The following is a 26,010-nucleotide window of genomic DNA, read 5'->3' as shown; positions in this document are numbered from 1 at the left end:
TGCATATGAAAAATGTAATATTATTTTAGTACTAGAATATCTACATTGTTGTTGTAGTGCAAAGCACTGAATTGTCCCTAGTTTGCTGTTCCCTGGCACACTCATATTAATACCATGTCATATGCTTTTTCTTGGGCTCCTTTAGACTGTAGCAACATGTAGGATGTGATGCAATCATTGCATATTTCTTGCTTTCTGTGTCTTCTTTTCAAAACTTTTGTAGGTCATGGCAAGTGATCCTGACAGTGATGTGGATGAGGGAGATTTGAGATACTCGTTGCATGGGTATGGTGCAGCTGATATTTTCACAATAGATGAGAAAACAGGCAGCATTTACTCACACAAGACGCTGGACAGGGAGGAGAGAGCGCTGTGGAGATTTATTGTGTTGGCTACTGATGAAGGTGGAGGAGGACTCACAGGGTTTGCTGATGTGATTATCAACGTGTGGGATATAAATGACAATGCACCCATGTTCATGTGCATGCCCGATGACTGCAATGGGAATGTGTTTGAGAACTCTCCCGTGGACACTTTGGTCATGGAAATGGGTGCAGTTGATCGCGATGATCCAAACGTAGGTCTTAATGCTGTCCTGACTTACAGCATAACGGAGAATGTGAAAAATGAGTTTGGTACTGACATGTTTAATATCAATCCCAATACCGGCACAATCCACGTTGCAGGGGGAATGCTAGACAGGGAAAGGACTGAAAATTATTTTCTTACCGTGGAAGCAAGAGATGGGGGAGGGTTAACAGGAACTGGCACTGCCACTGTCTGGGTTGCAGACATCAATGATAACGTACCTGCGTTCACGAAAAAGATGTGGCAGGCAACAATTCCCGAAAACAGAGCCATCGACTCTGAGGTTTTGCAGGTGTGTGCTACAGATGCAGACATTGGGGAAAACGCAGACTTAACATTCAGTATCATTGGGGGAGACCCAGATCAGAAGTTTTACATTGAGAATGACAAAGAATGGCAATGTGGCACTATCCGACTGAAAAAAAAATTGGATTTTGAGAATGCACGGGAAAGAAAGTTTAATCTTACTGTCACGGTGGAAGATATGGATTTTTCCAGTATTGCAGTATGCCTGATCGAGGTTGAAGACTCCAATGACCACAGCCCAGCTTTCCTTTCTCCGTTTATTCAGACAAACCCGTTACTTGAAAACATACCTGTAGGTACTACAGTAACCACAGTGAGAGCTACAGACAAGGATTCTGATTTGAATGGGAAGATTGTATATTCTATAAAATCAGATTCAGATCCTATGAGACAGTTTGTGGTTGACCAATATGGTCACGTGGTTGTGGCAAATACCCTGGACCGTGAAGTCATTGAGAAATACACTTTAATTGTACAAGCTGCAGACCAAGGGACACCTGCCCGCACTGGGAGCGTTACAGTTTTGATTAACTTGCTTGATATTAATGACAATGGGCCGAGGTTTGAGGCACCATACATGCCTGTAGTTTGGGAGAATAGACTGAAGCCTGAAATAGTTTATATGAACCACACATCTAAGCTGCTTCGCGCGTTTGATCCCGACAGTGAGGAAAATGGGCCACCCTTCACGTTTTCATTGCCACCACATTATCAGAACTCTTTGGATTTTTCTCTTACTGACAATGGAAATAGCACAGCAACTGTAACTGCTTTGAGGTCCTTTGACAGAGAAAAGCAGAAGGTGTTTCATCTGCCAATAGTTATCACAGATAGCGGGATTCCACCTATGAGCTCTACAAACACCCTGACTATAACAGTTGGTGATGAAAATGACAACTGCCATGAGTCTGGCCATAAGGAAGTCTATGTGTACAGTTACAAAGGTAAGTGCTATCTGGATGTTATATCAGATTCTGGATGCTCTGTCAGGTTCATGAATATAGCAGAGTTTTACACATAATTTTTTCTCTTCCAGTCTGGTAATCTATCTCTTGAACGATTTAAGTATTTCAAAACTGTGACTTCAATTCTGTGAACTACTAAATAAAGTGGAATAAATAAACTATGTTAAGCTCAGACCCTAGTTTGTAAAAGATTATCTACCAAAAAACTGTTAGCTGAAGACATGGATACATTGCAGTTGCAATATTTTTATAAACCAGTAAAATCTGTTTTCCATTCATGAGTTTTCACTTACACAGAGTTTTTTGTGTGCACACATGATTCAGAAAGTATGTGACAGAAGATGAACAATTTAATAATATTTTCTAACATTTGTCTTAAATATCTATTACTGTGTTTTTCCTTAAGTTTACCTATAAAACTTCACCTCACACTAGTTCTGGTAGTTTATTACACCTTTCCCCAATTAGTCCATTCTAGATAGACTTGGCCATATCTCAGTTGCCACTGCAGTAGTAGAATTTCTGATAAATATTAGAGAAGATGAATGTACGGAAGGTATGTTGCAATGAGTACCATTTGCTGGATTCAGTACACCTAAATTAGAAAAAGAAGTGACCAGGTCGTACTGTAGAAATGAGGGAATGAAGTTTCTAGGGTGGTTTGGGTCCTGATTTGAACCTTAAAAATTTCCCATGTTGCTGAATCTTGGCTGTTGAATTCAGAGGTCTCCAACCCTGGAGTTGCTCTTTTGTTTTAGAAGAGCTGCTTGGATGTTGCACTCCTGTGGCAGCTCATAGGGGCTTGAAAAAAGGACCAAGTCCTGGCCCAGCTTGGTGGCTTTTTGCCCATTACCTTTTCTCAGTCATGTCCTTCTCTCCCTGCTGCACCCCACAAGATCTCTCCCTCTTTTGCTCTATTCCACTTGTGTGCTGTTTAAAATAATAGACAAGCAGTGAAACATTTGGGGATTAATTCCTGATGTGGTGATTTTTTTTTTCCTGTCTTAGAATTTCGTAGAGAGCTGTATTTATGTATTATTCTGTTGTTGTTTTGTGCTGTTTTCAGCTTTTCTTTCATGTGACATCTGTAGTGTATTCACATTTCCAGAACTGGCAGAAATCATATGACAGGCTGTGCGTTGTTTTAAGAATCTTGGATCATAACTATCACCAATCTGAAAATAATAAATAAATAATAAATGCAGTAATGAATGTGGCAGAACATAAAATGCACTGAAAAGCAAAAATTAAATGCAGATTTATTCTAATTTATCTCACCAGGAAAATGGTCAACAACAGTGCTTGGGGAAGTGTTTGCACCAGATCAAGATGACTGGGACAATAAAACATTTCTCTCTGAAGGAAAACTGCTCAAGTGAGGATTGTATTTCTGTCAAAATGAGTAATATTTATGCTTCTGTAATTATTTTACCGTGTATTCCTCTGTGTTCAGGATTGCATAAAGCCAGGGTTATTGAGTGTATTAAGGGATGTATGTACCTTCTCAATGCTCTTTTTCTTTTTCCTTTGGGTAGCGAAGTATTAAGAAAAGTAATGCATAAAATATTTTTTCCAAGAGAATGCAGGATCATACCAGGATGTTGATTTTTAGTCAGATGTCACTATTAATTTATTTTAAAATGTGCGTTCTGTAAGATCCAGTTAAAAATAGGCAGAGTTTCTAATGCTTGCTCTCAGATATGAGACTTGATGGAATACAAATCCCAAATTTAAAAGTAGAGAATGGAATAATTTCATCCAGAGTGGAAGGGAATTTGGTGATCTCCTTTGATGTCTAAATTTACAATTGCATGTGAAAACCATAACTCAGATTAGTGGAGTTTTTTCTGTTAATTGAAATGTTGAATTGGACTCTTAATTCCTACTTAGACATTATTTGTTCATATCACAAAGCGAGGTGGGTGATTGCAGGACTGAATGCTGTTTGAAAGGGAAGAAATGGATGTGAAAGTGAATGTGAATTTTTTGTCTGTGCTGTGACTAAAAATTTAAAAGCTTTATGTAGCCCAAAATTAACGACTGGTTTTCTATCCATCAGCAGCCCCTGGGCCTGTTTCCCTGTTCAGAGGTTACCGTTCCATAATATTGGAATATTTCCATACTTGCAGATTACTGGCCCTTTGAGGTGTGAAATGAAGGTGCTGTCAGAGGTTTCAGACAGACCTGTTCCAGACAGAGATGTGATAATCTGGAATGATTTATGTGGTTTGTCACTTTGTTTCTTACCTGAACTCATGGTGACTATGAAACCCTGGTTCAACTGCACACTGATTTTAGTGAAATTTGGGAAAATCTGAGTGGCACAAACATCTTTTTATAAGCTCTGCAAATTGTCATTTCTGAACTAAGGTGTTTCTGGTGCTTTTCTGAGGTTGTTGGCTAATTCCCATCACTTTTGATCCTGTAACCTTCACAGTAACATTTAAGGCCTTCTGAATCATGTTAATGAATAAAGTAAGTGCTCAGTTTTGATTTAATAAGGTTTCCTAATTAAAGGTTTCTGTCTAGTTCTTTCAGATTAAATCAGAGGACCGGGTCTTTGCTGATGGTGGATAATGCTCCTCAGGGAATATACAACTTAAAGGTTAGAGTTTCTGATGGAGTTTGTCCTGATGTTATATCTACAGTACAAATCCATGTCAGAGAGCTGGAAAATGAAGCCATACAAAACTCAGCCACTGTGCGTCTGTCAGGTTGGTTTTATTTGCTGGTGAGAGTTTAGATCAGCTCCTCCTCTAACTGAATGATTATGTGGTGTAGGTATTGTTATATCAATACTTGATTTACTAATCACTGCAGGGCACTTTCTGGTCTGTTTCCATGTTGTTAAATACAAAAAATTGAGAAATTAGCCTGTGATCTCCCAGTATCTCATGTTTATCTGTTTTTTGAATCCCAAACTCAGATGTGACAGCAGAGGAGTTCATAAGGAGAGATGAACACGGCAAAACAAGACATGGACAGTTCAAGGAGTTACTTGCAAAAATGTTGCCTGCTAAGCTGAGTGATGTCATTGTCTTCAGTGTCATGAACAGGGGTGGAAAACAGACAGATGTCAGATTTGCAGTCCGTGGTGGCTCAGCCTATTACAGACCTGAGAAACTGCACGCTGAGATGGCAGCATTTAAAAATGAGGTTTGTGCATCCATGGAATTCACCCAGACTCTGAGTTTGGGGAGTGTGTATCCCAAACCTCAGTGGAAAAATATTCTAGATCTACAGATAAGGTTTTTACTGCTTCACTCAGGAAAAAAGCACTTGTCAAGTAAATGCTTAATTCAAGATTCCTCCCTTCTTTTTAGTCCCACATCTACAATTATTGTATGGTTTTACTGACTTGTGGTTCAGTGCATATGACCACTTTACAGCTGCAGGAAGATGGGTCTCCATTTCCATCATGGGATAGATGCCTGTGTTTTCTCCACTTAGTGTTTCATTGTGTAATCTGTCAAGACTTTTGAATATGAAATAAGAAGAATCCCTAGAAGCCAAAGTGGTACTGTAGTACAGACAATGTCTTGGAAATGACAGCCTTTTGGACATTCCAGGTGCTGAGGAAAATCTCCAAATCATCAGCCTGTGTTTAGACACTCAGAGTAGAGGCTTGATGCCACCCAGACAGAAATTCTATTGCACAAAGAGATGACACTTCATAGAAAAAGCCCTGCTGGGAGGAATATGCAGTTAGAAGAACAGTTACAACAGATGAGTGAGATTGAAACAACCAATTCTCTGATTGCATTTAGCTGGATGACTTTAAATACGAAGTGACACCCTCCTCCAACTTTTTTTACTGTTATAAGAGGGAGTTCCTGATGTGCTGTTTGTGGCTCTGGGACCATATTTGGGTTTTATACATGGTACATCTTATGGAGGATTTTTCCCAAAGAGAAAACAGCACTTGCCATTTGTGTGAATATGGTGGAGTTTGCCTGATTCTGGGAGCAAAACAGGACTGTCTTAACTTAACACCTGCCCATATCTTGCTGTACCTTAAATAACTGTGTGGTATGAGACTGTTCAGAGTGACCAAGTAGGAAATGCCAGAGACAGGGAGTATTTGGGAAGGGTAACGACTGCTTCTTTTGCATATTTATTGAGTTACTGCAACGTTAATATAGAAAACAGCATAGATTTCAAATATTCTCTGCCACAGTGCATGACATGTGTATTTCTCAAAATGGTAACAAGGGGATTGCTTCACTTATTTTAATGAAAAAAATACATTTGTATTAATTATATATCACCTCTCAATATTTAATGAATAGGTTTAGTGAGCAATCACAAATAGGTTACAGGAAAAGAGTCATAGCTGGAGAATTCCTCCAGTAGTTTTTGTACATATTAACTATAAATACAGAAAATAAGTAATTAGCACTGGAATTATTTGTTGAATTGCTACATAAATAGTATGTTTGCATTACCTCCTTGGGATATAGTTTTACAACAGCTACTTTTATTTAACAGAAAAATAATCCATCCTAATACTTTAAAAGAGTCAAGGTTGTTTATATACAGTTTTTCTATAACAGTATTACAGAGATGTCTAAATGTGCATTACAGACCCTTCACTGATGGTTATAAATGTGGGTAGCAGACACAGAACTGCATTGACAGGATGCATCATGTCATTATAAAGTAACTTTGTGCCCATGGAGATGTGATCATCAATACATGTTACTATATTTGAGAATATATGGACAGTTGATTGTAAAGGTCAGAGTTCTTACAGTGTGCATTGAGATGACTGCACTAGTGAAAAAATAATAGAAGCACTTCACTTACATATTTGTTTTGATCTTTTCAAAACTTATTTTTAATAAATATACCATACATTTTATCATTTGAAAAAAAAACCATATTAAGTATATAAAGACCTGCTGTTGTTTGTTTCAGATTTGTATACCTTAGTGGGTGCCACTGTGGGAGTAGTGAGGTCTCCTTTATTCGGGTTTAGGCACTACAGACACATCACTTCAATGTATTTGAATCACCAAACACAAATCAAATTCTGAAGCTTTCTAATAGGCACCTGTGCAGAATCCCCAAGCAAGTAGAAGGAAGAAATCTGTGCCAGGGAACAAACTTTGTCATAACTTAGTCCAGTGCTAAGGCTGAAGGACAAAAAGCCAGGAATAATGGCAGCTCTGTTCCTGCCTCAGGCACCCCATGAACAGCTGCTTCCCTTGCCTGTGCTCTGCTGGGGCTTCCTTGGTCTGTTTGGATTAGAAGGTGGGAACTGTGGAGACACTGTTTCTGCATTACAGAACTGTGTGTGCACTGAGGCTCTGCTCTTTATTTGGGTACTTGGGATTTCAGATGCCACTCCAATTAGTGATAAAAATGATGAATAGCAAAGATTAATGTAGCATCCAGGGTGCTGAACTGACGGTGTTTTGTTTCAGACAGTTTGACATTAAATCTAAATTTATGGGGCACGAATCATTAGACTGAATCAGAGTTGCTGCAGAGTTGTCTTTTCAGGTCACTGTCTGTGGACATGATTATTGAAAGCAGCTCAGCCCTGCATGTTCCCATGTCTCTGTGCCTGTGTGTGAGAGAATGTAAGAAACAATATCTGGGTGTTACTCCCGAGGAATTTATCCTGGCTTGAGCTGAAATTTGCCTGTTGCTGTCAGGGTGCAGAGAGGCGTGACACAGGTGATACAGCTCACATGGTGGAGTATCACTGCTCCCAGAGCTTTGGTCCTTGGAAATAGTGTTAGTAGGCCAGTACAGATTTAACATGTTTGCAGTCAGTCATGTCAGCGATTCAGTTTTTAGGAAATGCCGGTGTAAATTTTTTACAAAATTTTTCCTGTATTTTTGGGGTAATTTTGCTTGTCTGTATAGTCAGGGATTTTATTAAGAAACAAGAAACTAAAGCATTCCATGAAGTCTCTGATGGCTTAGAGTTTTCAGAAGTTGAGTGAGTAAAAGCCTTCATTAGGACGAGAGTGGTGATGTGTTGAATTGTATTTGCTCTTAGATCCAGTCAGCTCTGCAGCTGAACATCTCCCAGATCGATGTGGACGAATGCAGGAGTGCAAACTGCAGTGGGGGCTGCACAAACCACCTGAGGGTGGGCGACATTCCAACAGTGATGGACACTGGGAGCGTGTCCTTTGTCTCTCTCACAACCACCGTCCACCCGATCTGCGGCTGCTCCGCCCGGGAGCGGTTCCACCAGCCCTGCTCCTCCTACCCTCGGAGCCCCTGCCTCAATGGGGGCATCTGTACTGACACCTTGAATGGGTACAGGTGAGCACACTTGTATTGCACGTTATCTTTTTCCTCCTGTTTTTAAAGTGACGAGTAGAACTTACAAGATACACAGGTCTAAAATAGCCATAAACACACTTCTGACTGAAGGAGAAGCAAAAAATCTCCCACACCCTGGGGCCTAAACAGGGTCTTTCCTGATGACCTGTGATGGTGCTGTACTCCCCAAAGCAATGGAAATAGTGTGTGAGTAAGAAGGAAAGCTCTGGGGAAAACAAAATGCTGTAATTAACACATGTCATATTTTAAGAGCACCTCGTTCAGTGTGAAGGAATGTGTGCCCTGGATTTTTTGTTTTCTGAAAGAATAATAATAAGGGGGACTGTCAGTGGATGTGGGAGTGAAATGTAATTTAAACAGAGGGTAATAGGGAGCTTGGAAAACATTAGATAGGAAACTTGTTTTATTATAGCATCACCTGACATGCAGAAGTATTCTCTCTGTGAAATTATATTGGTTTATTCCAGCTAGGAATTAACCCCCCTGAGTTTTTAAATTGATGTCTGGTGTTCTGTGTTACTAATTTAGGGAAATAGTTCATTGTTCTCAAACACATGGCCTCAAAAATACTTTTTTTTTTGAGGGAGATAGTACAGGGAATAAATATGCTATGTACTCTTTGAGTATTTTAATAGTTGCCAAGCACCCCTGAGATTCTGCTAAAAATCTTTGTTTCACTGATATTTTTTTACTGTGACTTAAGTGCTGCTTTTGTTGCATGTAAAATTAAAAAAAAAAGTTGAACATGGGGGAATTTTTACTATTTCTTTTGTTTATGATCTTTCAGATGTCTTTGTCCTGCTTCCTTTCATGGACCAGAGTGCCAGCAGACTAAGCACAGTTTCCATGGAAATGGATATGCATGGTTTCATCCCATCAGGCCTTGTTTTGAAAGCTCACTCTCTCTAGAGTTTATTACTGTGGTTCCAGATGGACTTTTACTATATAGTGGTCCTTTATCAAATCCAGAACCTGGGAGTACAGGAAACTTCATTGCAATAGGTACTTCTGCAAAAGTGTGTGGAAAAATTAAATGTCTTTGAGAACGGGTTGCCTGTGAGCAGTGTAGTAGTTAGTCTGTGAATTCTGTCTTTTCCTTTAATGAGGTAACTTATTTTCTGGTGTGAAAATACTTTGAAACATTTCCTAATAGGTCTTTTCTCCTTTGATGTCTATTTTTGTAGCCTGCACCTATGGCTTTAGGTCCATTGCAGAGTTGTAGAAATGAAGGGGAAAGCAAAACAGATTGATACATATGTAAAAAAAATAATCCACCTAGAAAAACTGTAGTACTATAAAGGAATTTTGGTACTTTAAAGACAGGTATTACCTGATTAATGTAGTCTTAGTCGCATGTCATTCTTATCTAGTTTGGTGAGAAAATAAATCCACTTAACCCATCAGTTTTGGATAATTTTACACTTTTTTTACATGCAATGATTTAATGCATGAATCCAACCCCACATGCCACACAAGTAGAACTCAATGCTTTATGTTGACATATTTAAAAGGTTACTACTGCTTATTTTTTGTGGATTAATATAAAAGATCCACAGCATAGTTGGCATTTTTTATTTTCCCAATTAGTGGAAAGGTAATATTGTTAATAATTTACCTTTTTTTCCCTTGTAAATTTGAGTTGAAGGTGGGAGTTAAACCTGCATGTATTGTTTCAACATCATAAAATTGCAGATTGCTTATCAGGAATTAGTTTCAGTGTTTTGACAGAAGTGACATAATCTAAAGTATAAAAGTAAATAATATACTGAATGAGTATTTCTGCATAGTGGAAGTCCTAGAATATAATTCTAGTTATTTCTGTAATGAACCCACTCTATGTGATCAGTAATAACCATTAAATAAGTCACTAACTGCTGACATATCCAAAATGGAAGGATTCTTGTTTAGAGCTGAGTTTAATTTCTTGCCCATGTTGTGTTAGAACTCTCCAGTGGTATTCCTGTGCTGAAGATGAGCCACGGCTCAGGTTTTGTGGTGCTGCAGTTTCCAAGCCATCTGAATGTAGCAGACAAGAAGTGGCATCGACTAGAAGTTAAAACCAATGGTCAGGTCAGTTTGTTTGGGTTTTTTATTTTTATTGTTTGGGTATTAATATTTCCAATAGCATTCTCCTGTGTGGAAACAGGAGGGTAGAAAGAACAGACTGGGTAATTATATATATTGTTGTACCTGTCCTTGTAGATTTGATGAATAATAGAAATTTTGGGAAGACCACATTGTCAGTTCCAAATCTGCCTATGTTGTAATTTATGTTCTATGATCAGAAGAGTCTTTCTGCCTTTTTTAAACTCTGCAGCAGCACATATGGAATGTGCACAAAAACTCAGTTGTAATTTGCCCATGCAATGTGCACATTTGGACACTGGAATCTATGCACAAAAAGCAACAATTATTTAATTTGCAAATGCAGTTACATGTCTTGTGTAAGTGGTTAAACTGCTCAAAAGCATAAATAAAATGCAGGGTTAAGTTCCTTCTTTTGCTGAATGGTTCCTTTTTGGCTTTACTGGTTATTGCAAGAGGGAAAACAGAACGGGGGGGAAAAAACCAACCGTTTATGGAATTTTGTGGAAATGGTTAATTCAGTAGCTCTTGTTTTGGCACAGGATGTTCGCTTCACTCTGGATCAGTGCAGTGCAGCTGTTGTCTCGGAGATAGAAGGAGTTGGCAAATGGTTGTCCACTGAGGATCGTACAAACTGTGAAGTGTTTGGGTCTGTCCCACGAAGAGCAAGGTATGTTTCCAGAGACTCCCTGAAAGGCAGTTGGTTCTAAGGCCTGTGAATATTCTACCTATCAGATTGAAGCCCAAATTGTTGATCATTAGGAGCCTAAAAGCATTTCCTTTTCTCTAGGACCCTCTGGACTGAGCCTGGATCTTAAAGCACTAAATAAATTTTAAGAAACCAGTCTTCCCCTGAGTAGTGTTGCAGTACTAAGTGACAGCCCCAGAACACTGTGGGATTGATGCTGGAGCTCTTGTGTACCATGTACCATCCTTTGCCCGCAGAATTTCTCGCTGTTTATCAAGTCACTGTGAGCCTGCTCTTGGAAACCTCCTGAATTTAGGCCACTTGGCTTTGTAATGGCAATAACTATATCTTCAATCAGTCTGGCTGTCTGGTTGGGATAAGTCTGAGGGCTCCTGCTGACGGCCTTGAGTGAACATCTTCAGGCAGACTAACACATCGGGGTCTCCAGCTGATCCTCTGTAGAGCAGAGCCAGAGGAAGTGCACATGTATCCAGGCTGTTCCCAGCCTGGTGCACTTGTGCAAACTGCTGATTCAGGGCTGCTGCTGATGTGTCTGTGGTCTTGTACTGAATCAAAACCCACCTGTGTTTGATTTCCAGGGAAGTGGTTCAGCCAAGGAGCAGTAGTGACTGGGGTGGTTTAAATTGCTTGTACTGTTGGGTCAGCACTCAGCCTCAGTTAGAACCAAAAAAGATGGAAAATTTGATTCAGAAAGCAGTTATTACATTCAAAGTATAATTCAGTCACAGAACTGTAGAGTGGTTTGGGTGCAGGGTGGACATGGACCAGCTGGGAATAGTCCAGAGAAGAGCAATGACTGTAAACAGCTTGTCTTGAGAGAAAGACCTATCAAGAATGAAGGAATTGAGGTCAGTTAAATGAAACAAGGGAAAACTGAGGAGAGATATGATAAGTCTCAGTGTGTATAAAAGGATGGTACAAAGAGGATTTAGACAAGCTCTTCAGTAGAGGGCCTTAAAGTTACAGTGAGGAATATTCAGGTTACATTTTAGGGAAACCTTTGTACAAACAAAGATACTTGAGCTGTGGAATAGATAGTCCAGCAAGTGCTCTGATTAGCAGTGGGATTAAGCCTTGTCAGCAGCTGTATGAAGCCCTCCTGATCATGAAAGGAGCACACAAAAAAGGGAAAAATATAAGAAAAAATGAAGAAAAAAAATTGAAGTGATAACTCAGGGAAAAAGAAACTGTGAGGACTAAAATATGTGGAATTCTTTGGCTTAGAGATCTGACTGGGAGACACTGCAGAGCCTGGACATGTGTATCATACCTTTTAGACCACATGGACCCACCAACTTTTGAGTTTCTGACCTTTATCACACACAGAACAGTCTTTTTGGTAGTATCCCTACAGCATAGGATGGCTGTGCACACACAGAGCACTTCAAGGAGAAGATGGTGTCTGGAATATCACCGCTGTTTCTGATGTGAACACAAACATACCCGAATTGTAATAGTGTCCCACAGTAAAACTTCCAGCAGATTTCACTGTCACGTTTAAAAAAATACCCTTTATTTTGAAGGGCCAGCTCCCACTCACTATTTCAGAGAAAGAGGAAGATAAAGTAGTTGCATTCTGCTGTGATTTCATAAAGCCTGTATTATTTGGAAGTGCAGTGTAGGTATTTATTTATCTGCATTATTATGTAATGCTTCTGTTTGAAGGTAGATGCACATCTGTTTTTATTATTTATATGATTTTTAAAGGTATTTGAATGTGAACCATGTTCTGCAGCTGGGTGGTGTAAAAGAATCGTTGCCATATTCCTACCCACAACTGCTACACAAACATTTCTCTGGTTGCTTGCGCAATTTCATGTTGGATACTCAGGTAAGAGCAGTGTAACATTTGCTTTAGCAAAGGAACAAACCTCTTTATTAAATTTTTGGGAGATTTGTATTATTCCTGAAACTTCTGCTTCCATGAATCTGTTCAATGCCCATGTGCGTCGCTGTAAAATACAAGAAAATTCTGGATTTTTCTGTCATAAATAGAATAAATTATAGAATAGAATAGAATAAATACAACAAACTATCTTTAAAATTTACTTCTCAATTAGGAGCAGATGTATTAATGAGTCAGGAACTGTGTGTTTGTTTATCCCCTGCTTCATGCAGCTGTTTTCCAAGCTTCTTTGCACTTTCAGGGAACTTCTGAATGGCAGTTGTATAACGGTGTATTTATGCCAGCTGTCTGGAAGTATTGTTTGGAAGTATTAAGGGCTTTTGCTTTCATAGTCAGTTCAGTTTATTCAAAGGCAAAAGATGCTCTTGATAAAATAAGTCGAAGTCTGAATGTCAAAAAGCAAACGTAGCAACTTGAGCAGTGCAGATGAGGATCAGGCGGTGAAGTGGTGCATCTATTTCTGTTCAAAATGAAGTGTAAGTGTTTCTTTGGTGATATTGTGGTGTCACACAATTTTCTCTTGAAAGGTATATGACCTTCAGTCTCCTGCAGAGTCCCTGAATAGCTTCCCTGGCTGCACACTTACGGATGAGAGCTGTGAGACCATGGGATCCTCCTCCTGTGGCATTCACGGGAGGTGTCTCGGTGACTGGGGCTCGTTTGCATGTCACTGTCTGCCGGGTTACCACGGGTATCGCTGTGACAAAGGTGAGGCCTGGTTTTCTGTTCCATTATCGATAGGCTGCTAAATTTTACAGTACAGAAAACTTCAAATATCTGAAGGTAATGATTGCTAAGGCAGTTCCTTATGTTTACACTGTGTAAAACCATGTTTCAGTGTAGTAGTTGCCTGTGATTGTTACAAATTTCTTTTGAAATTCCCTTTGAGAAATTACTTTCTCTCTGTTGGGTTATTTCTTTAATCCCAAGGGGGTTTGTGCAATAACTGTATAATGGAGACGGCATGACAAAAAAATTGTGAAAAAAATTATTTTATTTTTATCACAATTTTTTGACTTGCATCTGTTTTCACTTTCAGAACTATGTAATAACCTAAAAACATGAGTGTGCCAGTACCACTTTCTGTGCAGAATTAGAACCGCACAACTGGAAGTAGAAATCACTGCTCTCTTGATGTCAGGAAGGGACTCTGTTGGCTTAAGGATCTGTGCTTTGGGAATAGTAGGACCCTTTAGCTCTCATGGAGCCACAGTTTGCAGCAGAAAGACAACTATGAAATAGCAGGTTGTGAAATTTGATTGCGGTACTTAATACTTGGTCTGCAGTCTCTTGATTTGGTCAGAGCTGCTGCTTTCCTGCTGTCATCCCACGTGAGCACTGTAAGGAGGAGCATTAGCAGGGTCAAGTCAGGCGAGAGAACACCTCTTCACAGAGAAAGATGAAGTTGGGAGGGTGACTGGAGAAGCTGTGGAAATAAAAGAAGGGGCATGCCCTAAAAGACAAGCTGTCTCATGGATCCAGGCTGTGCATTGCAATTGTTTCCTTTTACTTTCACCACTTATTATGACAATAAGGGAAACAATAATGTTTTCCTCAGCTCACAAAAGGGTTTAAAGGTTTTTATCCCTTTTAGCTGCCCAGGAATACACCTTTGAGCCGGGGGCTCACATCCGGTACCAGCTCCCGGTGAGCGTCTCTGCCCGCAGGACGCTGTTCCAGGCCATGCTCCGGACTCGGCAGCCCGACAGTGTCATCACTAGCATGTTGTCTCGGAGGAAGGACGAACACATCACCCTGCAGGTGAGCCAGGCATCTGAGACAGCAATAGCAGGGAGTCACATCAATGCCAGTCACAGTTAGCTCAGACAAACATTAGCGTAGGAGTTGGACATAGAACAAGAAACCTTACGCTGAGCACAAACACTTTGGATTTTGTTTTATGGATACACACAGATCTGATCCTTTGCTTGAGATACTGACTACACAGCTGTGGTATCCCATTGGATTTTAAAGGAATTTATTGCCAGATGCATTGAAATACAGTTTCTATACACACCAGGATGAATAGGGTGTTGTCCCCTGGTGTCCCACTGAACCATGTGTATGATTCAGTGTGATTCAGACCTTGCCAAGCCAAGTGCCTGTAGCAGTTCTAATGCTGGCAGGCTCTCAAAATGACAACCTTTTCATTTTACACACACCGCTGAACGAGTCACCTCTTCAGCTAAGTTAGTCTGAGCTGTCATTGTAGCTGTGACACAGCCATTTGAAGAACCCCATAAATTTGTGCAATACAGATGCAGGGTAGAATTATTCTGAGTGACTTAGATACTACTGTGAGTTCACTGCTACCAGTATTTAGGTTGTCTAGTTCAGTAGCACCTGAAGTATTTTTATATTACACCTGTATGTGCAGTGTAAACATACCCTAAATTTAAACAAATGCTTTAAGATTGAAGTTACAGGTCAATACCAAGTGTCAAAGAATGACTTTTCTTTCTTGCTGTTTGTTAATTATCCACAAGCTTGTCCAGGGACTCTTAGTGGTCTCTTACAACCTGGGTGATGGAGACTATTCTGTAAGCCTTCCCTCCTACCACATTGATAATGGTGAATGGCATCATATCACACTGGAGAGAAATGAAAATGAATTTACTCTTCGCCTTTATGAAGGAGGTGGGAAGAGAGAGATTATGAAAGCAGAAGGATTATACAAAGAGATTGTGATTGACCCCAGCAGCTTGGTCCTTGGAAACACCTATCCATTCAATCAAAACAGGAGTTTTCAAGGTAGGAATTCTTGATCTCACTGTTTGGAATATGGACCTGTAAAAATGAAGGTTACGTGGGCATTTTGCAGGAAGCTTTCTTGTTTATGGAGATCCCAAAGTACACAGATTTCATGCATGACACTTTGCAAAAGGGACAAATAAGCTGTTCTGACTAGGAAAAGGTACAGCAGGGATGTACATCTTGCACATATGGTCAGCTACTGGACCTGGAACAGAGATGGGTCACCTCTTCACTTGGCTGCACACACCAAACTGTGGTTTATTACCTTTGCATTACTGGAATTTACACTCAGTCAAAACATTAACTAAAATTAGAAATGGTTTATTGAATTAGAGCTAACAGTCTGAATTTTTAGCAACTGAGTGGACAAAGTCATGGTGTATGTTAAAAACAAATCAAATTTCAACCTGGAAATTGAATCAAAACTTTAGCAAATTCAGTAAAAAAATTAAGAAAAATGATATGAATGTTAAGGTAAATTCAGTCCTGGATTTAAACTTTGGTAGCCTGGGTTCTTTGTTAAACATAAGCTGCCAAATCTTACAGCTGCTTCACATCCTTCTTGCTGAATGTCTTCTAAAACCATGTATTTTTGCCTTGCTTCAGGATGTATGAAGGATGTCAGATTTAACAACTACAGAATCCCTCTGGACACTCAGGGGAAGGAGCTGGTGTCAGTATTGAGTGCCCAAGGCATCAGAGAAGGCTGTTCTTCAGAGGCCTGTAGGAATAACCCTTGTAACCAGGAATTTATTTGTATTGATTTGTGGATGATGCATGAATGCAGGTAATTGGTGGAAATAGAAGCACAAAACCCTCCAGACTGAGGTGGGAAAGGGCGGGTGCTGAAGTGCAGCTCAAAGGCTGCCATTGGCAATCTCATCAGATCAGTGGCACACAAAGCTGGATGCCTGCACAGACAGCAGGTTACTCTGTCCTTACAGGCACCACCCTCAGCTGGCTCCAGGGATTCTGTAACAGTTTTGGCTTCCTGCCTCTTTTGTTAGCGTCTGACATCTTACACTGTCTCGGGCTGTCACCTCTGTTCCCTTCCAGGCCACTTGGGCTGTGTCAGAAATGTTGCACCATTAAGCTCAGATTCTTGTGTGTGGCTGGGCTGGGGTCAGGACTCTAATTCAGTTGTGCTGTGCAAATGTACACTTTTCTTACATACACACTGCAGTGTTTACATGCGTTCCTGACTGCCACTGTCCACACAAACAGGAGTTTTCTCACTTGGGAAACACAAAGAACATAGCATAGCTTGTCCTGCCTGGCCAGAGCTGGAGACCCTGATCCAGCTGTTTTTCACAAGGATAATCTTGTAGAAACCAATGGAATACCTGAGTTCTGAAAGCCCCAGACAAAAGGGTTAGAAGTTGTGGAGCTTGTTATTGTATGGCTGCTCCAGGAAACACCGTAATCCCATAATCATTTCAGAGAACTTACTCCCAGTAGCTACTTCAGAAACCGTACATAGAGTGTCAACAGCTGTTCTGAAATCCTCAGCGCTGTCTTCCCCGCCTGCTGTTCTCGAAGTTTAACCGTGTAACTTCCCCTCGTTCTCCGCAGGTGCCCGCGGGGGCACATGGTGGTGGAGAACGCGTCGGGCCGGCAGTGCGTGCGCACGGCCTGCGCGGAGCGGCCCTGCCACTACGGCACCTGCACCGCGCGCTCGCCCGCCGAGTTCCAGTGCCACTGCCCCGATGGGTACGCCGGGCGCCACTGCGAGGTCACCCTGGCCATCTTCCACAAGGACACGGGCCTCAGCTTCAGCTCCCTGTTCGCCATCTGCGTCTGCTTCCTGGCGCTCTTAGGTAGTTACGGCAACTACGTCTTGTATTACCTTTGGTGAGCTCACCTCTGGTGTCCGTCTTGTCCTGAGCACTTGTCGTCTCATCCTCCTGCTGGAAAACTCCATTTCCTCATGGAGTCTTGACTCTGCCTTCATTTCTTTGCCATGATCCCGGCTCTGGCAGTAACTGATTGTTCATCCCCATGTGCACCCATCGCTAAGTGAATCAACGTTTGTGAGCTGTGGGAAGTCTCTGCAGTTTTTTTTCTGCACATTTGCACTTCACTGCTGAGGACCTGTTCAGATGCATAATTGGAAGGAAATGCAACTGAACAGCAAGAGTGGAAATTGCTACCAGATAAGCATTGTTTAAAATACTGCTGAGCGTGAGACAGATTTTTCAGTGTAGGAGAAACATACAGTGCAATAGGAATACACTCCGTCAGGCAGGAGCAGACTTTGCATCTTTCCAGTTGTGTCCCAGCTCCTAAACAGCTGCTTTTGTCTTCCTCAGCCATTTTCAGGCTTAGGCATTGAATCTCAAAAAGAAGAGGAAAACCAGAAGGATTTCACTAGTGAGGAGGGATCACATCTTTGAACCTTTCTTATTTATTCAAATGTCGTAAAAGTTTGCCTGAATAAGGACGCAGGATTTTTCTCATGGCTTTTAGAGTGTTAATGCTGTTTCATTCAGAAGTTGTAGTAAGAGTATGGAAATGTATTGTGGACTCTTGGAATCCATCTGTGTAGCTACCTGAAATGCCATCGTGTTCCCCAACTCTGCTAGATACTATGTTTGCCATGCAAATATGAGCAGCAAATTCATGGGAAGCTAAGTGGTATCACAGCTTTTGGAATCCCAGATAGCTGAGGTTGATAATAGATCATTGTTAGAGGGCAGGGACCTCTGTGTACCCCAGTTTCAGTCTCAAGGGTCATTTAGATGCTGCTCCGCAGACCTTCTGCCATGTGGATATTCTGTAAGAGATCCTAGTTTCTTTAATTCACTGCATTGTTATTTTATGGTATTCAATGCTTTGAGGTCTTACTATGAGCGTTTATCAATTTTTATAGAGTTGGTAACACTGGGATACACAATTTTCAACTTATGTTCATTATCTGATGTTGAAGCTTGTCAGTGTGTAAAATGCACCTCAGCATTTAAGAAAAATGTTTAAATTCATGAATGCTAAGGCAAAATGTGCCTGATCTTTTTTTTTCTAGTAAAACATCTAAAAGTGATTTCTTCTTTTGTCTTGTGTCTTCTTGTGTCTCATTTGTGTGTAATTGTGTCTGTTACTTGTCACCATGTTGTTCCTTCAGTGCTTCCCGTCTGTAATGCATTTTCTGTGACACAGTTTAGCTCCACACAGGATAGAGGCAGCTCAGAGACACCACTTGGGTCATTCAGGTCTTTAATAACTTCGAGCTGTACTTCAAAGGGTGTTGCAAAATGCTCTTTAAAGGCTTTTCCTCTGTGTTTGATGTTCATTGTGTAACTGCTCTGAGGAGTGCAAACACCAACCATGTGCTGAGAAAGCCCCAGTGCAGCAGTGGGGCTTTACTGGGGTCTGTATCATGCTCTGCTCTGCTCTGCTCCTGTGTTCCCACAGCTCTGCTCAGTGCTGGATTCCTGTGGGCTCACTGGAAGACACGCAAGGGTCTGCATGGAGGTGTTTACCATGGATCTGCACATCCTGAGGATCTGGAGGACATCAGAGAAAACATCCTCAACTACAACGAAGAAGGGGGTGGGGAGCAAGATGAAGTAAGGATCACTGTTAAGTTACAATTAAGAGGGGACTGGTGGCTCACCATGCTAAGGAAAATACGTTTTATGGTTTGTCCTCAACCTTTGTTCTGCTGATTCACTCCTGCAATTGGCAGATGAATTATTTGTAGGGTTCTGTACACGAGGATGTGTGTTTCCTAAGCAGAGATAAGTGCCTATTCATTTTTAATTTGTCTTAAAGCAAGTGATCCTGTGTGCATATTGAAAGGAGCCTGGAGAGCGAGTTTAGCAGCAGGGAACTGTCAGCTGGTGGGTTTGGTTTCACAGCTCAGGAGACCCTGAGGTGCTCAGGGCTCGTTACTGGGGTAGCTCTGAGGGCCTTAAAGAGCCTGGTGTGAACTGTTCCTCATGGACAGACTCTTTCTGGAGTCTGCTCCTGACAGCAGGTATTCACACCTGACTTTAGGAAGGGGAGGTGCTGCATTCACTCCTCTTAAGCCCTGAAGCAGGGGGTGGTTGTGGAAGAATCTTTCTGCATTTTTCTGTTCAGGACAGAAATGCACCAGTGAACACAAGCTGTGTTTATACTTGGAGTAGAGCAGATTATACCCAAACAGATATAATTAACATTTCTGCTAGCTGCTTTTACATTTTCAACATGTCAGGCAAAGACAGAGCTTTGAAAGAAAATTGCAGATATTATAGACGAGTAGTCTAAACAGATTATTTACTCACCCATGGATGTTTGCTATGTTTAAAAGAGGTAAGAAACTTAATTGTCACCTTTGAAACTGTTCATTTTGTGGATTCAAGGAGTGGTGTGACTCTGCAGAGGTAATATAGTCATGGCACCAATGTGATGGGTGAAAAAAACCCCAGTGATTTAGAAGAAGTATTAAATTTGACCTGTCCCAAAATTCCAAATATTTTAAAAAATTTGTAGTTATAAAATACAGAGAGTGTTTTGTCAGGCCACCTGGGAAAATACTCTTACTTGTGGAATATCCTTATTTTCTTGGTGAATTAGTGGGAAAGTAATAAACACAGAGACATTTTCCATGTGATAACCCAGACAGCTATAAATCCTGTTTTCCTTAATCAGATTAACTTCCTCTGCAATATTTTGCAATTTTACACCCAGAAGGTCTCTTTGAGGAAATCCACAGTTACTGTATGACATGTTTAATTACTTTTGGAGAGTTCTTAAAATACACTCCTTGTTTTAAGGAGAAGAATCAAATTAGTGATTTGATGATCTTCATCTGAGGCTATTACTCTGCCTGAAGAAATAGTGCTTGGAGTGAAGCCTCTCTGGGTTCTGTATACTCTTCCTAAATTCTTCAGATTTTACAGTTGCTGGGATTGCAAGCTAAAACTTATCAAGCTAAAACCTAATTGATTGTCTAGATTAAAAAAAAACCCAACCCCCAAAATACCCAGAATTACACCACCTCAATTGTGTTCTAATGTTTCCTTAACAAAAGGACCATGAGGGCACTTGGACAAGAGAGTTTTGGTTTTGTAAAGTTAGCAGAGGGTAGGGCTGTGGGGACAAGAGGCTGTCTTACAATGGAGTTTCTGCATCTGAAATAAATAAAACTGTCCCTCAGAGAAATTAGGAGTTCATAAAAATTGCAGGAGGTCAGTGCACTGTTGAGTACACACTGAACTCAACACGTTGTTAAAAGCCAGCTCTGGACCCAGAGGCAAGGGTTGAGTTGGGTTTGCAGATGGCCAGCTAAGAAGGGTTTATTATCAAAAGAAATGTGTCATTTTAATGAACAACTAATAGTAGTGAAGGATGATTTTAATATCACCCAGTTCACTGAAGGGGTGATCCTCAAGTCTGTACTGGAACAAATTCCCATTTAAATTGTATACTATGACAAGTTGTCTTGTTGTGGCTTCCTCTGGAAGCTGAGCTGTTCTACAGTGCTCAGGGTGCTCTTAGGCACTTATTTAGAACGTGCCCAAGACAGGGATCTGTACTGTAGGGCTCACTGTTCATCACCAGCAGCATTTAGTTTCTGGAGGAATGGAAATAAGCAGCTCCTGTCCCAGATCCCCATCTTGCCACGTACACAACTTCTTGATTGCAGGGTTTTTTGAAACCATTCTGTCTCCAGTTGAAATTCTGTGAAGCTCACTGAGATTACCTGGGATAATCTCTTACAAAATGGTTATGCACAATTCCACATGTGGGAGAACAAAAGGAATCTGTGGGAAGTCTGATTCCACGACTCTGTCACTGATTGTTCATGAACAGTCTTAGCAATACATGTTTGCTGTAGTGAGCTCTGTCTCTCACACAGCCTGTCATTTTTCTTTGGCCTGTATATCTGTCCAGAGCCACAATCTTTGGGTTGTAGGAAGGTGAAGGACGCCGTGGGACAGGATTAATTTATTTCTTTCAGGTGGCACAAAGATTCTGATCAGTGAACACAAGTAACTGTTGGCATTGGCAGATTTAGTGCCAGAAGTTGCAGCATAATTCCCAGACAGCATTTGCTGTGGCTGCGCCAGAAGGGAATGATTTACTTTTTTGGGACTAGGTAGTTTTACTTGGCTTTTACGGTCATGCCACTTCCATATACCATAACCAGCCATTATTCCACAGATTGATAAAATTCTATCAGAAATCACAGTAGCATTGTTTGAACTACTACTGCAGGAGTATTTCTTTAATGTGCTGGTGGTGAATATTCTCTCACCTCTTCTGCCAGACTTGGTGTCAATGTTTAATGATGGTAAGATACTCAGATCTGAATTTCAGAACAAAAATTGAGGCGTTTCTGTCATGTTTATTTAGCTTCTGATATGAAATCAGACTTGATTTTGGCCCACCATAGCAGTGCAGACTGCACAGGTGTTCCTGGGTTTTGGTGTGTTGCAGGTGGCAGAGTCAGCTGAACACCCAGTCCTCCAGGTGCTCACACTGCGTGGACTGGCTCGGGGTCATTCTTTCTTTATTTCCACTGGAACATGAACTTTTGGGACCTATAGATGATGTTAATTTGCTGTGACTGGTTTCTCACTGCAGGACGCCTACAACATGGCAGAGCTGCAGGTGTCTCTCCAGGCCAGCCCAGCCTATTCCCTCTGCAGGAGGAAAGAAACCCCAATCCAGCGGAAGGGTGTCCTTGGTGCCGTGTCCCCCTGCACGCAGGGCCAGCCCCGAGCAGCAGCCACTGCAGGAGCCGTTTTTCCCAGCACAGACTTCGGTCAGTACCTGTCAGGAGTGCTCAGAGCAGCTGACTGGCACGGCCAGGCCCTGCCCCAGGACTCGCTCCGGGTGTTCTGCACGGAGGGAGCCGGATCGGGAGCCGGCAGCCTGAGCTCCCTGAGCTCCACTGGGCTGGAGGAAGGAACAGTCTGTGATGACATCAAAGAGTGGGGACCAAAGTTTGAGAAGCTGAGTGAACTGTACTCACAGAGAGATACAGGAGACCAGTAGATCACCAAGTCTCCTATTTTCAGTTTTGGAAGCAAGGGTGATATTTTTGATGCTCCTGCTCTGTACTACCCTTACCCTCCCTTTTTGACTTGATACAACAGGGATTCAGGTTCTCTAAAGAGCCACACTTGGCAGTGAATTGAAAAGTGCGAAGGAGCTAATCTTGGGACATTCTGAACATTTACATTTTTGGACATAAACTTACTGGGAAGAATAAAGGAGAAGTTGGGGTGCTTAATCATTCACATACAGTGGTTAAGAAGTACAGAATTTTTTCTGTTGCTGAAGTACCACAGGACTCAGAGATCCCAGCACACAGCCTGAGGTGTGCTCAGAGCCCGAGAGAAGTGTGCTGGGAGTGCTGCTTCAGTCGGTACTTTAGCAGTTATTTGAAGATGAAAAGCCCATTGTCTTTTTGTTGTATTATATCCCTCTTGTTCCCTGGAGTGAGCCCAGTGAGAGCTCCTGCTCACTGACCATCCTGCAGGTGAGAGTCCACGGATCCAGGTAAAGGAATGAACACGTGGATGGTGGTTTGAACTTCAGTTATAACATAATGAAATTTCTTTATCCTGTCATACAAATACAGAAGCTGGATTTAGGCACAACACATCCAGCCAGCTGCCTACAACTAAATGCTTTTCCTAAGGAAAAGGCCAGGTAGGAATTTCAGTAGCAAACCCTGCAGTTCACCATGATCTCTCATTAGTAACTCAGCCTGAACTGTGCAATAGCACCTGCAGTTGTGTCCCCACATTTTTCTGAACCTCCTTTGACAGAAGCATTGCAGGAATTGGGTTTGAGAGGCTGACACTGCCTGTTCTGTAGAAAAACTGACCAGCTACAATTGGAGCCAAGTAATGCCATGCCAGGAGGAGCGAACTGGGAACACAGATGCATTTCCAGTGAAGAAAAAACTCTGCATCCCTTGGAACTATCCTGTCTTTAGGATGTCAGAAGAATGAGGGTCTTTCCAAAAAGAACTTCACACACCCCTGGGACTTCTGAAAATAAAGTCCTGTAATAAACAAAATTCTGGGATCAGAGAAACACAGGTAAAAGCTAACAGCAGGAGCATGGGATGGAATATTATGCTCTGAATTACCAGTCCCTTTTTCAGACCATTTATATCCAGCTACTATGCTGGATTTTTCTTAAATTTGACAATATTGGGCAGAGGGAAGGTGCCACAAAATTAATTTTGATTTTTTTTTTGAGACCACTTGTACAGCTAAATGGAGTACAGTGCAGCAAGATCAAAATCTTAAGCTGTGCTGTTTATATATTATATGTAAATTATATCTATTATAATATATAAAGTATATATGATATGTACATCATATATTATCAGATGATAATATGGATATATCCTGGATTCTAATAATTGTTTCATTGAAACAAAGCATGAAACAATGTATTGCAAAAGACATTAAAACTGCTTTGCTCACAGTTGCATCAGTAGTTTGTTTTGGGAGGCTTTGCTTTTATTTTTATACTATATTTAAAACCATAAACCATAAGTGAATGCTGTCTGCAGGCTGTGAGACATGTTCACACAGTACCTCGTTCTCACATGCATTTGTGACACACTGGAAAATCTTGAGCACACCATTAACCACTGGTTACACACTGCAGATGATGGGCATTTTCATCTGGAAGAGCTAAATCCCAATTTTACCCATGCCCAGTGGTTCCAGTTCACAGAAGGTGCAGAGCCTATGATTTTGTAATTTTAGTGACATGTTTACCTGTGAGGAAACCTTGGCTGAAACATCCTGCAGTGTTCATAAATCTGGTGTGCCTGTATTTCATGATCTCAGCACTCACAACAAACAGGATATGGGAAATGAAGCAGATCTATATTATGCACAAAAATCTATTCTTTCCCCCAAAAGCAGTAATTTTGTCTGCATACCTTGTGTTCTCCCCATACCTGTGGACATGCTGTTGCTTTGGCTGGTTTTAATTTAATTTAGCCTGTAAGCTCCTTGGGGCCAAGACTGATTTGACTTGCCTGTGAAGTGTCCTGCTTATCTAAGGCACCATATAAATAATAAACCAGCCTTCTGTGCAGGGTGTCTCTGCCTCACTTGTATGTAAGGTTGAGTGAAGTGTGGACTCTTGAATTATTTCTCTCTCAGTTTTGATCAGATACTTCCACAGATTTGAGTCATGGGTGCTGAGCTGCCTGAAAAGCCTCTAACTGAGGTCTGGACTCAGGCTCTGGTTACACACTCAAAGGACATGTCACCACTTTGGTGTTTTCCCCAGGGGGCACAGCCCACCCTGCTCCCAGAGGCTGCTGTGTGGAGATCTTGGTCCCAGTTTTCAGAGCTGTTACTCCAGCCCTCAAATACCAGACTGGTCCCGGGGTGAGACTGAAAACAAGCCCCAACACAACTCTGTCTCCTGGTGCCTGGGAAACCCACGGGCAGATGGGTCACACAGAGCAGCTGCAGAGCTGCTGAGGTTGAGATGTCTCAGTGCTGTTCCCAAATGTTGCTGCTGTACTGCTGCTTCCTCCCCCGTTACAGCTGTGGCCCTAATTTGTAACCAAACATTAATAATAACACCCCCAGCCTCGGAGCTGCCTCTGTAATCACAGCCAGCCAGAATACACAGAATATAAAACAAAAGGGCAGGAAACATTTCAAAGCTGCTCTAGGAACTTGTGTCGATACAATCTCAGTAATAGGACACACTCATTTGCAGCTGTCATGCCCTATTAAAGCCTACTCTTCCTCTTTCCAGAGATTACTAATTAGTTCACTTAATTTATCTCTTTTAATTTGCATGCTGCTCTTTTAATTACTGTGCAATTGCTGAAATCATATCCTCACTTGTTCTGCATTTACACAGACACACACAAATATGTCAGTGCCTCTACAAAAAGGCTTATCCCAGCACAGCCACTGCCATGGCTCCTGGAGAGAACAGCTGGCTGCCCATGGAAAGCTGTGCAACGGGGCAGGGGGGAAGAAAAAACATGGAATAAAAAAAATCACTGGGTCCCTAGGTACTGGGATTTTCAGTAATCTGGTACTTTTATTAATCTTCTTCCGTGTTCTTTACAGACTTTAAACATGTAGTAAGAACATTTTATTTAGCATAAAATATTTGTTAAGGTCTGAAATTTAAATAATCATGTGGATATTAGTATTTAATCTGTCTGCCTGTCAACTACATTAATCTTTGTAGTATTCCTCTGTTAAAATAATGTTCCAAGTACGCAACATGGAGCCAACCCATATGAAAGCTGATTGTCCTTAGGTCTGACCTACTGACCAGCAGGTTTAGAAGGGAAAACGTGGCTGTAAAGGAGCAGGATTAGGTGAGCAAAAGAAAGTTGAGCATTTTCTTAATTACAGAAATGATAAAACCCATGCCTGGGGATTTAAATGAGGAGGCTCTCT

At 41.3% G+C, this 26,010-nt stretch overlaps 1 protein-coding gene across 1 annotated transcript in view; it reads left to right on the top strand.

Annotated features, from left to right (window-relative positions):
- LOC127479047 (neural-cadherin-like) overlaps positions 1-23,013 on the top strand; it is a 61,220-nt gene extending 38,207 nt beyond the window's left edge. The window contains exons 18-33 of the mRNA XM_051805530.1: positions 224-1,838; positions 3,141-3,234; positions 4,389-4,573; positions 4,786-5,015; positions 7,870-8,141; positions 8,950-9,164; positions 10,105-10,232; positions 10,790-10,917; positions 12,664-12,787; positions 13,390-13,570; positions 14,457-14,623; positions 15,349-15,613; positions 16,223-16,403; positions 17,189-17,433; positions 19,025-19,179; positions 22,184-23,013. Coding sequence (XP_051661490.1) covers positions 224-1,838; positions 3,141-3,234; positions 4,389-4,573; positions 4,786-5,015; positions 7,870-8,141; positions 8,950-9,164; positions 10,105-10,232; positions 10,790-10,917; positions 12,664-12,787; positions 13,390-13,570; positions 14,457-14,623; positions 15,349-15,613; positions 16,223-16,403; positions 17,189-17,433; positions 19,025-19,179; positions 22,184-22,597 — 4,599 coding nt within the window. The 3' untranslated portion in view covers positions 22,598-23,013. The remainder of the gene's footprint in view (positions 1-223; positions 1,839-3,140; positions 3,235-4,388; positions 4,574-4,785; positions 5,016-7,869; positions 8,142-8,949; positions 9,165-10,104; positions 10,233-10,789; positions 10,918-12,663; positions 12,788-13,389; positions 13,571-14,456; positions 14,624-15,348; positions 15,614-16,222; positions 16,404-17,188; positions 17,434-19,024; positions 19,180-22,183) is intronic.
- The last annotated feature ends 2,997 nt before the right edge of the window (positions 23,014-26,010 follow it).

This window comes from Manacus candei, unplaced genomic scaffold (genome assembly GCF_025592945.1).
Source record: "Manacus candei isolate 608988 ecotype Guabito, Panama unplaced genomic scaffold, ASM2559294v1 h1tg000065l, whole genome shotgun sequence".
Lineage (NCBI taxonomy): Eukaryota > Metazoa > Chordata > Aves > Passeriformes > Pipridae > Manacus > Manacus candei.
The sequence above is the reverse complement of the archived record's forward strand: the minus strand, read 5'-3'. Positions and strand labels throughout refer to the sequence as shown.